The sequence below is a fragment of the Panicum virgatum genome, chromosome 9K (assembly GCF_016808335.1).
Source record: "Panicum virgatum strain AP13 chromosome 9K, P.virgatum_v5, whole genome shotgun sequence".
Lineage (NCBI taxonomy): Eukaryota > Viridiplantae > Streptophyta > Magnoliopsida > Poales > Poaceae > Panicum > Panicum virgatum.
The window spans coordinates 66,890,323-66,904,093 of record NC_053144.1 but is presented as its reverse complement, the minus strand read 5'-3'; the positions used below and the strand labels follow the sequence as shown (position 1 = coordinate 66,904,093).

General features: G+C 50.0%; 2 protein-coding genes and 1 pseudogene across 2 annotated transcripts; 1 reads left to right on the top strand and 2 right to left on the bottom strand.

The window, feature by feature from the left end:
* Positions 1 to 6,137: 6,137 nt before the first annotated feature.
* LOC120647242 (late embryogenesis abundant protein D-34-like) lies at positions 6,138 to 7,675 on the bottom strand. The gene is made up of 3 exons (XM_039923952.1): positions 7,190 to 7,675; positions 6,744 to 7,088; positions 6,138 to 6,655 (listed from the first exon to the last, which is right to left on the bottom strand). Exons 1-3 carry the CDS (start codon positions 7,547 to 7,549, stop codon positions 6,482 to 6,484), a joined length of 879 nt encoding a protein of 292 aa, XP_039779886.1. The 5' UTR covers positions 7,550 to 7,675; the 3' UTR covers positions 6,138 to 6,481.
* Positions 7,676 to 7,962: 287 nt separating this feature from the next.
* On the top strand, positions 7,963 to 10,106 carry LOC120647240 (annotated as a pseudogene).
* A 1,779-nt stretch (positions 10,107 to 11,885) lies between these two features.
* On the bottom strand, positions 11,886 to 12,953 carry LOC120647241. The gene has a single exon (XM_039923951.1). It carries the CDS (start codon positions 12,687 to 12,689, stop codon positions 12,216 to 12,218), a length of 474 nt encoding a protein of 157 aa, XP_039779885.1. The 5' UTR covers positions 12,690 to 12,953; the 3' UTR covers positions 11,886 to 12,215.
* Positions 12,954 to 13,771: the final 818 nt, after the last annotated feature.

Here is a 13,771-nt window from a genome sequence, read left to right as displayed (position 1 = left end):
AACATTCCCTTCTTAGAGTCAAAGTTGAACCCCTTCTTGTTGATCTTGTCATTCAAGCGGGTGAACTTTCTCATCATAAGAGCAAGCTCTCCATCATCTTCAACATCGGATGAGCTTTCATGATGATCATCTTCTTCATTGCTTGAGCTAGAATCTTGCTTGATCATCTTGAGCTTGCGGGCTTTGTTTGCCTTGGTCTTTAGAGCAATTGATTTGCTTGAAGTTGGCTCTTCGGACATACCAAGGATACTCATCTCATGAGCGCGAATTTCGCCCACAAGTTCTCCTACTTCCATTGTGTCAAGATTCTCCTTTTGAAGCATAGAATTGATGATGTTATACTTGGGCTTTGGGAGGAGCATGAGAATCTTGCGATTGATGGAGGCACTGTCAATTTTGGATATTTCAAGTGCATTAATGTCCTTGACAATGACATTCAAGCGAGAGTACATATCATTGCAATTTTCATGAGCTAGCATTTTAAAAGAATCATACTTAGCTCTAAACAAGTGATATTTTTGCTCACGAACTTTAGTGGAGCCTTCATGAATTTCAATGAGCTCCTTCCAAATATCACTTACTAAGTCCATGCCATTAACTCTAGCAAAGACTTCCTCACTAATGGCTTCAAAAATTGCATTTCTAGCCTTGGCATTCCATTTTAATTGTTCGGCGGTGGGAGTTCCGGTGAATCCGGTCTTAGTGGCCAACCACACTTCGGGGGCAATCGCATCAAGGTATGCGGCCATGCGAACTTTTCAATAGGCAAAGTTCTTGCCCTCGAAGTGAGGCGGCGAACCACCCATCTTGGCCATAGCTCTAGGCGGTGAAGCCTAATGATCCAAATGAGCAACGAGGCTCTGATACCAATTGTAAGGATCGATGGACAAAGAGGGGGGTGAATTGGGCCTTTTTCAAATTCTAAAACAAAGTAAAGCAACCTTATCCTATGCAATGCTAGTAGGGCACCAATTCACCAACCGGATAACTAAGCTACTAACACAAGCTAAGAGAGCTAAAACAAAGTAAAGCCTAGCAAGGTAGAGCTAAGTTATGATCTCTAAGTCAAGCACATGAGTAAATTGCATGAAAGAAAATGCTTGAATAAAAGGAATGGACAAGGGACAATCGTATTTTTTCCCGTGGTATCGATGTGTTGGCACACACCCCTAATCCACGTTGTGACACTCACAAAGAGTATTGTCACTTCCCAAGTCACCGAGACGAGGGCGCTCACTAAGAGTCTCCGTTCACCATCCCGGCGTGGTGGAGATCAAGGCACGTACAATCTTCTTCTCCGGGCTCCCACAATCCTTGGCAAGCTCCGCGAGAAACACCTCGATCACTAAGATCGCCTAGGTGATGCCAATCACCAAGAGTAACAAGCTAAGGCCTTCACTTGAGCAAGAACCGATCACCAAGAGCGGATGCACACTAGCTACTCTCTACTCAAGTCCTTAATCTTGCTTCTTGATTGATTGAATGCACAAGTATGTGAATGATGAAGCTCAAGGTGGCTCTTGACTATGGTATGAGTGTTTGGATGTTGCCTGGTGTCAAGAGTGGGCGAAATGACCCATTGGAGGGGTATATATAGGCAGCTCACACAAATAGAGCCGTTGGAGAAAAGCTGCCAGAAAACTGCGTAGCGCCGGTTAATCCGACGTACCCCCCCATTGTCATCGTCGGTTTAACCGGTGAATGTAAACTGCCTCTTCTGAAAACTAGCCGTTACAACTGGGGCAGATTAACCGACGTATCATCGGTTTAACCGGTGAGTGTAGTTGTCCACTGAACCACTGAAAAATCAAGTCTCTGGACAACTGCACCGACGTTAACTCAAACCTATCGTCGGTTTAACCGGTGAGTACAACTTTTAAAATCCTCTGAAAAACCATCTCACTGGTACATTGCACCGACGTCTTGATTCAAACAGCGTCGGTTAATCCGGTGAATAGAACTTGAATTTCCCTGGAAAAACCAACTCTGGACCAATGCACCGACGTTAAATTCAAACACGTCAGGTTTAACCGGTGTATTGAATTTGTCCAGACTCTGCTGACTTCGTTCAACCGACGTATAGAAAATTGAGAGCGTCGGTTAAACCGGTGTATAGACTTTTTCTGATTTTGTCTTTTCTGATTTGAGTCTCGAATGAAATCCTAAATATTCTTGAGATATAGTTTGAGAACCACTTATTTGAACTTCTAGAAACCTGAGTGACCATAGTGTGCATCCATTTTCAAATGACCATGTCCATGCTCAAGTTACTTAGCCTTAACCCCTCTTAATAGTGCGATCACTACAAAACTATAAAACCTATACTAACCTAAGTGTCCTTCTCAACCTTATGACACTTAGGACTAGAAAGATCCTTAGTCTTGACATAAAATTGAGTTGAATACCGAGATCGCCTTTTTGAATAATGAAATTGAGGGGCCTCTTTTGACATATGACCAAATGAGCGATAATGATCTATTAAGCTGCACAAACTCATTAGTCACAATAATGGTTGTCATTAATCACCGAAACATACCTTGAGGGCCTAGATGCTTACAACAACTGTATGCATTCCATGTCGGCCACAACGTTCAACACATTCATATTCGAATCCAATGCAACCTTCACACATTAAACACAAATAAAGTACGGTTTTACATAATTCAACACGCACAACATATGAAATGGCATGTGACGACCTCTTGAACACAATGGTAACGAGGTCCTGGACTAAAGATAACATGCCTTAGGTAATTTTAACAAACAACAAATACTAACACAACATCGAGCGAACACGATGTCTACCTCCTAATACTGCTCCAATTAGCAAATTGTGTCGAACCGTCTCCATAGTATGCTCCCGTAGCAGGAGGTGCTGGCGGATTGTTGTTGTGACACGGGCAGTTGCAATATGGAATAGTGCATGCATACTTCGGTGGGCTGGGACCTTTGTTCTCATCTTCCTCCTCTTCGTTGTTGCCGCTGCTTACTTTCATTTCTAAATCGAAGATACGATTCTGCAGATAATAGATGTACTCAGCGTGAGGATGAATTGGGGAGGATCGACCCATCGTACGAACCCACAGTTCTCTGGAGCATTGGATGCCTGAAACACAACAGATAATGTAAATCATACAATACATATTAAATATATCCAACACACCCTTAATACTCAATATTACCCATGCTCAAGGGCACTTGAAGAAACGATGACCTCCATCCGTTCCCTCGGTGAGCATCTGCACTAAGCAATTCTCACCATGCATGTATTTTGGCCAATCTTCTATACAGTTATCGTACCCTCTCAGCGGTGAATCTTTGCTGAAATCACTCCTGCTCTCAACTGGAAACTCATACACTGCTTCTGGAAAATTCTCAGGGCCAATGGAACCGGGGCACACTATCGGTGGTCCTTTCCTACTCCCTTTTCCTCTCCCCGAACCGAAACCCTTCCCACTAGATGATCCCCAACTAGCCATCTGTAATGCAGCTAATTTTTTGTTGCCACTGGCCTCCATCGAGGCCTTTATATAGCCAAAAGTGGGCCCTGCGACATGTTGGCTGATTGGTGGCCGACAGGGGCCTGTCGGCTCTTGGAAAGCCGACTAGTGACTGTCGGCCCTTGCACAGCCGACAGGTACTTGTCGGCTCTCAGAAAGCCGACAGGCCCATGTTTGGGCCGACAGGCCCCCAGAACGTTATTGGGCCGATACCGCAGTCGGGCCGACTGGGTCCTGTCGGCCCTTGGACGGCCGACAGGTTCTTTTAGCGCCGACAAGCCGCTACCACGTGGTTCGCATGCGCCACATCAAATGCCACGTCGCCTGTCGGCTTTCCAACAGCCGATTAGGGGACTGTCGGCTTTTGGAGGACCGACATATACTTATTTTTGTAATTTTTTCAATTTAGCGTTTATTTTTGCGATTAACTATTAAAATAATATTATTAGAAAAAAATCACTTAATTTCCTGCCCCCCGTCGTCCCATGCATTGGCGCACCAGGCCGTTGCAATTTGCAAGCAGCAGCAGGCGTTACACCCTCTGCGCGAGCGAGCACCGCCACCCGGAGCCGGTCGATGCACGAGCGTCTCGTCGCTAGGTAGGTTCAGGGTTCACGAAACTGTTGGGAACTGGTTCGGTTTGACCGGTTACCAGTCAAATTGGTCCGGCCCGGTTCCGGTTTGACCGGCCCAAATTCAAAATTCAAATTTGAATTCAAAAAATGAAAAATTCTCAAAAAAATTCGTAAAAATATTTCAAGGTGCGACGAATCTAATGGTGTCAAATTTTCTCAAAAATTTGTTCATTTAGTATAGTTTGCGGGGATTTGAAGTTAAACGAAAAAAAACGTGCATACAAAAGTATACAAATACAATATAAAAGTAGTACAAAAGAGGGTTGGAGGGTTCATTTAGACTAAAATATGTTATACAAACATTTATTTAGTATACTTTGCGGGCATTTGAATTTAAACCAAAAAAGAAAAAATTGAATTTGGCCGGTTACCAGTCAAACCGGCCGGTAAACCGGTCAAACCGGTTGAACATGCGATTTTAAATTTGATCGGTTTCCACCGGTTTCCGATCAAACTGGTCTGGTAAACCGCTATCGGACCGCGTCGGTTTGACCGGACCGGTCGATAACTTAAACCCTGGTAGGTTAGGTAATGCCCCCAACCGCGCGACGTGTGGTGCCATAACGCGCGGCCGGCCAAGTCGGGCACCGGACACCGACGACCCGGCGCGGGCGCGGCGAGATCGGAGAGCCGCACGGAGAGTCACGATCCGTGTTCCGCGCGGCCGTCCTCCATCCATCCATCCGTGAAACTTTTTTTTTTGGATCGCTCGATTAATTTGTCCGGCGATGTGGCGACCGCCCCGTGGCCGTGGCCGGCCGCATGCGGACGGGGACGTCCAGGCCAACGGGTTCCGCACCCGCTAACGGACGGGGAGTTGAGCTTGTTTCGTAGCGTCCGCCTCACGCGCCGCGCGGAGACGCCACGCCGCCACATGCGCCACCGGCTCGCGCGCGCTAATAAAAGCGCCGTCTCGGCCGCTTGCTCCACCCCGTTTGGAGCCGTCCGCCGCCCAAACGCTGCTGGCACCCGGCCGGCCTCGCAGCGCGACTTCTATGCTTGACAAGAAATTTCCTGACCCGTTTGACGGGCGCAGCACGGAGCAGCCAGCAGCGGACGACATGGGCGGTGCGGTGCGGCGCCGGCGGCCTATGGGCTCAGTGAGCACCTCGATCGTCGGACGCGACGGCGGCGGGGTCACCCCGGCCGGCTCCGTCGAGCTTGGCAGCCGGCGATCTGCGGGGGTACCGGTACGGAACAGACAGGGATCCGTGCTCCGTTCCTGTCCTTGTCCCGCGCGCCGCCGTAAAGAAATCCTCTGGCGTTTCGAGCGCGCGACGCCGGCCGACGCGGCCCCGATCGACGACCCCCCGTGGGCTTGGCGTACGCGTGCACGGCCACGACGAACGGGTCCGGCCTACCTCCCCGCGTGCGCGGTCGCCACGCGCCACGCCACCCCAAGCGGCTCGCCGGCCCCCCTCGGCCGCGACGGCCGCCCTGTGCTGTTTGGAGCAGCGAGCAGTTGGGCGCAGGCCCACTCGCCGTCGCGTCGGCCTTGATGGCCGCCAGGTTCTCCGCGCCCGCGTCGGCGTCAGCACGTAGGAGTAGCAGGTACTGTAGGAGTAGGACGCTAGGACGGCCTTGTTATGCAAATCGCAGCTGCCAACACCAGGCCGCCCTGTGGAGTAGCTCCCTGCATCTCCAATTCCACTGGTCGACGTTTGCCCGCCCGGGGTGTAGATTCTACTTCAGAAATACAACGCCGCCTAGCAAGCAGGGCCTGCGTGAACAAACTGCGGAGGGTGAACCACTGAACGAACGGAGCCGCGTCGTCTGGCTTCGCCTTTTCCCTTCTGTCTCAGGGGCGACGCCTGGGGTGCTGCAGCCGCGGGCGACCCTCGCCGACGACGCCACTCTTGAGAACGGCAGCGATTGTGCGAGACGCGGTCTGTATGCACTTCTCTCTGCCTGTGTGGTTCTGCATCACAAGAACAAAGAGAACAGGAACTGAACTCGTCTTACTTTGAGCAAGGGATATGGTGGCCTGACCCTGACGTCAAACTGGATCGAAATGGTCTGCGCAAACTATTCCCTTCTCGATGCAGCAGGGTTACATTGATCAAGGGATATTTGCACTGGCCACTTAACAACACGCACTGGGTATGTTACATTGGTCTTGCATTGACGTGTCTTACTCTTACATCACACACCAGGACTCAGACTGGTGTCCAGGCAAAGTCCTTTCTAGAGAAACACAAACATTCGACAGATTAAAAAAAAAAAACTGCTCAGGTGCGTGGAGCGCGCTGCAGGGAACAAAAGAGACTCGATTCGACTCCCACACGCAACAAAAGAGGCTCTTCCTGGACACTGGGTCTTCAGGGCTGCACGACGACTGCGCGCGCTTCACTGATCCCAGACCGCCTCGTCACGGTTGAGCCGTGCGGCCGCGGCCATGGACGCTGCCACGCCCCCCGGCCTCGCCGTCCCGTCGCCCTTGTTGCGGTTCTCCGCGCCGGCCACCCTCAGCGCGTCCGGGATCTCCACCGGCTTGTCCGCCACCAGCTGCGCCGTCGCGTTCTGCATCATATATCACACGTCAAATCGACCGCTTAATTAGCCTCGTGATTCGCGAATCAGCCGCACGACACACAGAACGGAAGCGTACCGCGAGGACGTCGCCGAGCGTGGTCTTGTCCACGTCGCGCGCCGCCCACGCGTTGGCCGCCGCGGCGGACTGCGCCTGCGCGGCAAGGCCGCCGGGGACGTTCGCGTCCAGCCCAGTGGCCCTTGCCTCCGCCGCCTGGATGGCGGCCGCGTCGCTGCGCTCCACCGGCTCGTCGCCCGCGGCGAGCGCCGTCGCCTCCAGCGCCTCGCCGATCGTCACCTTCCTGTTATCCGACACGCCAGCAGCGGCGGCGACGCGTCGTCCTGGCGCTGCACCTCCCGCCCCGGCTCCGGCGCCGCCACCGGCCGTGGCATCATCGTCCCTCGCGAGGTACTGGCCAACAGCCTGCGCAGAACGCAACACTTGCTTGTAAATTTTGTGCTGCTTGATTACACGTGCGAACGGACAGACGGAAAGGCGTGTGCAGTGCAGAAACTTTCACGTACCTGCCCGGCGACGAACTCGGTGACGATGCGTCCGCCCGGGACGCGGGTCTCGGAGACGGTGACGCCCTGCACGGCGGTGGCGTCCGTGGCCTGGTCGTGCCCGACGACGCCCATCCGCTCGTTGGTGGTGGCCGCGGACTGCATGGCGGCGGCGGGCCTGCCCCTGAGCGTCTGCCCGAACACGAGGTTCTCCGCCGACTGCATCGTGGCCGCGTCCTGCGGCGCGATGGGCTTCTCCGCGAGGCCGCCGCTCACCGCCGGAAAGACGTCGCCGTAGCGGACGGCGCCCTGCTCGCCGCCGCCGCCGCCGCCGCCCGCCGCCTGCTGGCCGGACGGCCTCCTCGGCTGCTCCTGGCTCATTCTCGAACACTCTATCTGGTAGCCACCTAGCTAGGAGTTGTCAGTAGCGTACCAGTAAACTATAGTATCACCAACTGCGTGACGTGCACCGCCCTTTGATGACTTTGGCTTAGCTTCACGGTCCGGCGGGTGCATCGGCTCGTCCCGATTATATGCGGGGGCCGTGCAGCCAGAGGAGGGACATGTGTGCGGAGGCCGGAGACGTGGAGGCGAGCAAGAGGAGGCGCGTCGCGGCTGCACGGCCACGTTGCGCGTGCCCACGTGACGCGTCGTGCCTCCCAGCGGTTAGGCGGCAGAGAGAAATGGGCCAATAGCAGCGTCGGCTTTTACTAGCAGGCCGAACTGCTTAAGATGGGCCTCCTATCTCTCTCTCTCTCTCTCTCTCTCTCATATGTGATTACTGGGCCTGCGTAGTACTACACCCGTCAGGCCCGTCAACCGCCGCCGCCGACCGCGACCGCGAGCAATCGATGGCTATCGCCGCCGCTCGCCGGCGCCTGTGGCGCGGGATGGGGACTGCGGCCGCCGCGGCGGTATCTGGGACGGACGGAACTCTTCTCGCTCGCCTGGTCTCGGAGCCGGAGTGCCGCGTCAAGGCCACCATGGAGGAGGCTGCTTCCGCGGCGCAGCACCGTGACGGCGGCTTCTGGGAGCCCCTCGCCGCCGCGCTCCTCCGCGCGTCCTTTCCGACCAAGGCGCACCTCGTGAGTCGCCTCCCTCCTCCTCACTCCTCAGTCTCTTCAGCCAAGTTAGTTTTCGGTTCAATTTAGTGCTCGTTTTTAGCGCTGCGGGCCTGCGGCAGAAGGAAATTTCTGTTTGCGCACGGGTCAGGATGCGCTCCGCGATGCACATCACTAGCATTTTTAGTCTATTGTCATGTGAGCCTTTGATACATGGTTATATCATGTAATGGTCTAACTTTTGAAATGCCGATATGATCAGTTGGTTTCGCCAATACGCCCGTCTGGGATTCTTAAGGGTGTTTTTGTGCATATGGAAACAGAGAAATTTAATGCCGCCAACTAACATGGTATATGTTTGAAAATTGGATCAGGTATTGGAATGGAAGCTAGAGAAGCTACTGAAGGAAGAGATTCATGATTGTGAGTCCTACTCAACGATAATCCAATTCTGTGCTCAGACAAGGAATGCAGCACTTGCAATGAGAGTCTTTGAATGCGTGGAGGCACAGGGAATTCATCTGAACACTGGCATTTTCAATGCCCTTGTTAACACTTTCTTGTCGGTTGGAGATCTCCTGTCTGCAATGACTCTATATGAGACTATGGAAGGCATTGACGGTTGCAAGCCTGATTCCACTACATATGATGCATTCATGTCTGCGTTTTCAGTGCTTGGAAGTGGCCATGTGATGATGAGCTGGTATATAGCTGCAAAGAATGCTGGTTTTACTCCAAGTATTCAAGCTTTTATTCATTGATCACAGGGTTTGTTCGGTTGGACATGCTAGATGATGCCAAAACGGTGTTTGAGGAAATGATTTCCTTGGGGATTAAGCCAAACTCTACTATTTTGGAGGCTAAACTTGAGATGCTTTCTAGAAAAGAGGAGGCGAACACAGCAAGAGACTTTTTAAAACGTGTGAGTGATGGTAACTGGGAGTTGAACAAAGCTACAGTTGGGAGGTTAACGAGAATATGCCTAGATGGAGGTGAAATAGATGAAATGGAGCAGCTGCTCGCCGTAATACAAAAGGGAACAGACTTGAGTTTTGAAACGCAACTGCACCATGGAATTATCAAGTTCTATGCTAAGGCAGATCGATTAGCAGATATGGAGGATGCGATTTGCCGGATGTTGGACAATGGTGTGATGTTTATGTGCCCAGATGATGTTGAGGTCATAATCTGTTCTTATTTTCGTCAGAAGGAATTTGATAGGTTGGATTTGTTCTTAGATCGCATTCGAAGTTTCTTCATGCTGAACAGGTCTACATATGATATATTGGTTGCTGGATATCGGAAGTTTGATTTACATGAAAAACTTGATTCAACCATTAATGATATGAGGCAAGCTGGGTTTGCATGAACAAATGGAAAACTATGTGTGCTCTATAACCAACTACAACAATACTTCCAGAAGCCGTACATGGAACCAGGAAAATGAAATCCTGGGTTAATTTTTCCCCCATTCAGTCCAACTCAAAGTTCTTTGGCCAGTTCTGTGTTTGACATGAGAAAGATATCAGATTCAGATACATTATGATGCCAGACTATTGATGTTGCATACGCACAACTTAACATTTGAGAAGCATGGAATTTTCTGAATGTTATTCTTATTATTGCACTGATATCTTTTAGCCAATATTCTGCTGATATTAGAGGCTGCTGAGGTTGCAGAAGGTGTTTTTAGAAAGATCAATGGGATTTTAGTTGAGATAATAGCTGTAGCTACCTGACTTGTCATTAGGTATGTATGTGATATCTAGCTGCCCCAGGTGTTAGCATATTTCACTTTTTTTGCTTTATATGAATCTTTTTTCCCCTTCTACAATGAAATGGTACCCAGTTCTCTATAATGAATGTTTTTTTTGTCATATTCTGGAATTTTAATAATTTGCTTGCATCCTTCTCAGTCCTGTGGCATACAGTAATCAACAAACTGAAGTAGAGATACGATACACTCTGCTAGTGTCAAACCCTCTGATTTGATCGACCCACTAGGAAGATAAGATGGCCTCATGGGCTGTATGGCTGATTATCTCAATGAAGCAAATCTGATTTTCCCAACTCGCTTTGTACATTAGAGATAAAAATGTGTCAGGAGTCAGGACTAAGATTCATGTTGCGCCTTATTCATTTAGTAGCTGGTCCATTCGGTGAATGATTGTCCATTCGGTGAATGATTGTGTCATTTCCATGCTGGCTCCATGTGCATATTTATTCAAACTGGTGACATTAGTCTACGTGAAATTAGAACACCTTGATCCTTAGTCAGAGCCGGGTATATAAAATTGATCTCCATTTCCCTGACGTCGTGTCCTCATCTTACGAAAGGAAATGTTACTAGATGACATTTGTTCAATAGCTTAACCTGTGTAACAGATGTTTTGGCGCGTTAGGATTTAAGGCCCAATATGTGGGCATCTCACTTTTACTAATTCTTAATAAATTAGGTGGTGCTCACAACCTGTTAGCCTACTTTCAACTGGACACTGAGTTTTGTGTGGCCATGAATTTTATAGTTAAAATCAAGTAATAGATCCCAAAATTTCTATTGAATTTCTAAGTATCGAAAGCAATGTGATGTTGCTCACAAGGCCACAACCCATGCACTGATGTACTGATTGTATAGGTAAGCAGCGCCCGGCCAATGGATTTCATCCTTCCAGAAAGTATCATTATCACAAAGCAAAGTTCAGTGCTTTAGCTCAATACAGATAAATCCACAGCTGCATACATGATGCACAGACCAAAAGCAACCACTTGGGTGGTCCATTTGAGCTTGATAGGGTTCATCCCCTCTTGTCCATCATGCTGTAGACGCTTTACCAAACTGGGTTCCTCTTTGTTAGGCAGGATTCTTTAAACTAGTATCATTGCTTGTTTTCTCCCTTTGCGCCAGCTGTTTGATTTTCTTTGTATCACAACACCGTTCCCATTGTTTGTGACTAGAACTGAAATTTGTGAAAATAAGTACACTTATAGTATCAACAGTGAAAGAAAGATTTGTCAATTGAAAGTGCCTGGTATATATATTCGTAATTCATAATCCTCTTGTGGAACTTTGACTTTTGCATCATGTTCGGCCATGTTGCACTTTTTTCAAGAAGAATGATAATGAATTATTTTAAATTGTGCAGGAATTGCTATTCATCCAGAGTATTCTGGTATTACTGACTGATTGACCTATCATAATTTAATGCTTCAAGTTGCGGATGAATGTGAGTGGCAAATGTATTGTGACTGAAACTTACAGAACATCAGGTGACCACTGACTTCAGCTGGTTAAAATAAGAAATGGCATCTAGGAGTAATAGAATACAAAAGAATCGTTGCTAGAAGAGTCTTGAAGGACATGGTAAAAAAAAAGCAACACTCTTCTAGTCTTCTTGAACATGGATCATCAAGTTACAATACATTCGGTTCTACCATTTGATATTGCCTGAAACCACTAATATTGCCATTTATATGGCTTCATACCAGAATGATTATCTCAGATAGGACTAGCAGACAATAGGCTGCAAACCGTGGGCCATTAAAATGGAGAGAGTTGATGAATCCATATGACATGCAGCAACTACCAAGCGGTCCACTTTTTGCACCTGACCTTCAGGAACAGTAACAGTAACTGACCAGATGTGGTCTATACATTATGCTCCACCAAACCTTATCTAACACGATAAAATCCAATTTGCATCAAGTGGGCACACCAAGACGGGGATAATGATATCTCAAGAGCCATAGGTCTATCTAGAATTTACATTTGTTTTCAACTTTTCAAGGAAATCTAAGATAAATTACAATAGCTGTTTCTATACGCTTAAGAACCAGCGGGAAGGCAGCTTGTGAAACATCTGATGCTAAAACCAGGCAAGGGAAGTAACATAATAAACAGCCCATCTTCAGGAAAAAAAACAAAGATGGCAAGACATTACTAGATAGTGGATTAGATGAACAACCACCGCACTATATAGTCTCTACTACTACTGTACAACCACCAGTCTTCCACTGATCTTTCCTCCACTGCAGCTTCTGCAGGTAACCTCACCTTGGCTGGCATCAGCGCTTTCACCGCCATCACGGCCCTTTGGCACCGTCACAACGAGCTTCCCGTCGACGTACCCGGCCACCGCCATCTCAGGATGACTCGCCTCGGGCAACCGGGACCGCCACCTGTCAAGCTCCATGTCATCGGCGCCAGCCTTCTCACCGCCGCCGGTGCCTCCTGCCTGCACCACTACCTTGGTAACCCCGGGGTGGATCCTCACGGTGCGCACCTGCACCACGCCGGCGCCACGGGCACCGGTGGCAACGAAGTGGAGGGCGTCGGGGCCTTCGAACACCTCGACGTCAGTGTCCGCCGGGAGCGGCAGCTCGAGCACCTTGCTGTACACGTGCGGCAGCCGGCGGAGGTCCTTCTTGCCGCCGGCGGGAGCTGCTGCTGGGTGGATCCTCATGTGCTCGCAACAAGCCAAGACCCCTTCTCTCGGGTTCCTTTCGTGGTGTCTCCTCTGCTCTCGCTGGTATTTGCCTATTTGGACAGGTGAACAGCGGAGGGACGATGGGATTTATAGGGTATCAAGAGGCCAAAGGCTGAGGAGGTGTCACAAGGTTCTTGACGTGGAGGGAAGGAAGATAAGCTCTGGGGAATGACGAGGAGTCATCAGAAAAAAAGATGGGAGATTTTAGTCTTTGGAGACGTGATCGGACGAGGGAGACCGGCACGGTGCGCGTGTCTGCTCTCTGCCGGTTCCTGCGCCTATTTGTTATCTGATCCCATTGGCTGCTGGAGAGTGCTGGTGCGGGGGGCGGGTGTGCACGTCACGGCGTGGGCTCCCAAGATAAGGCAGCGGTATTGGCGTTTCCTGGCGATCCTGACGAAGAAACATGGGGCTGCCTCCAACGGTTTCAGAATTCAGTGGCCAATCGACCAATCCTCTTTGGTGTCCGTGTGTTCCTTTCAGGACAGGGATTCCTGAGAAGTCGCTTTGCCATCTTGATTGCGGTGGTTGTTAACCGCTCATGACCGGGAGTAATAACAGGTCAGACCAGGCCAGGGTACGCGATGCTGGCACGGAAAGCGGCGTGGAAAATAGCTTCACGCGCCCGCAGGAATCCAATCCACTCCTTCAGTCCATTGTGGTGCAGACTGCAGAGCAAGCGACCTGAGGTGCAGGCAATGCTTGTCCTGCATGTATGAAAGGTATTTTTGGAGCGTCAGATACGGCTCAGCGCCTTTGCAGGTCAGGCAAGGCACCTAGTCTGTCATCACGTATGTGTCGTCAAGGAATGGTGTCCTGTTCCTGTACCAGCTGAAATACTTCTTTCAAAAACCAAAAAGAAATAGTGGCTGCTGGCTGAGGCTCTGCTCATGTTTCTTCAGTGTTGGGTGTGCGTCAGTGCAGCGCAGAGCTTATCTGAAGCGCTGCGCCGTACATGGGGTTTGGTGTCGCGTCAGCTCACACTTGTTTAGCTTATCTAGTCTGGATAACATGGTACATGCATCCGTAATCTCACGAGTGATAAGCTGCCTTTCTTT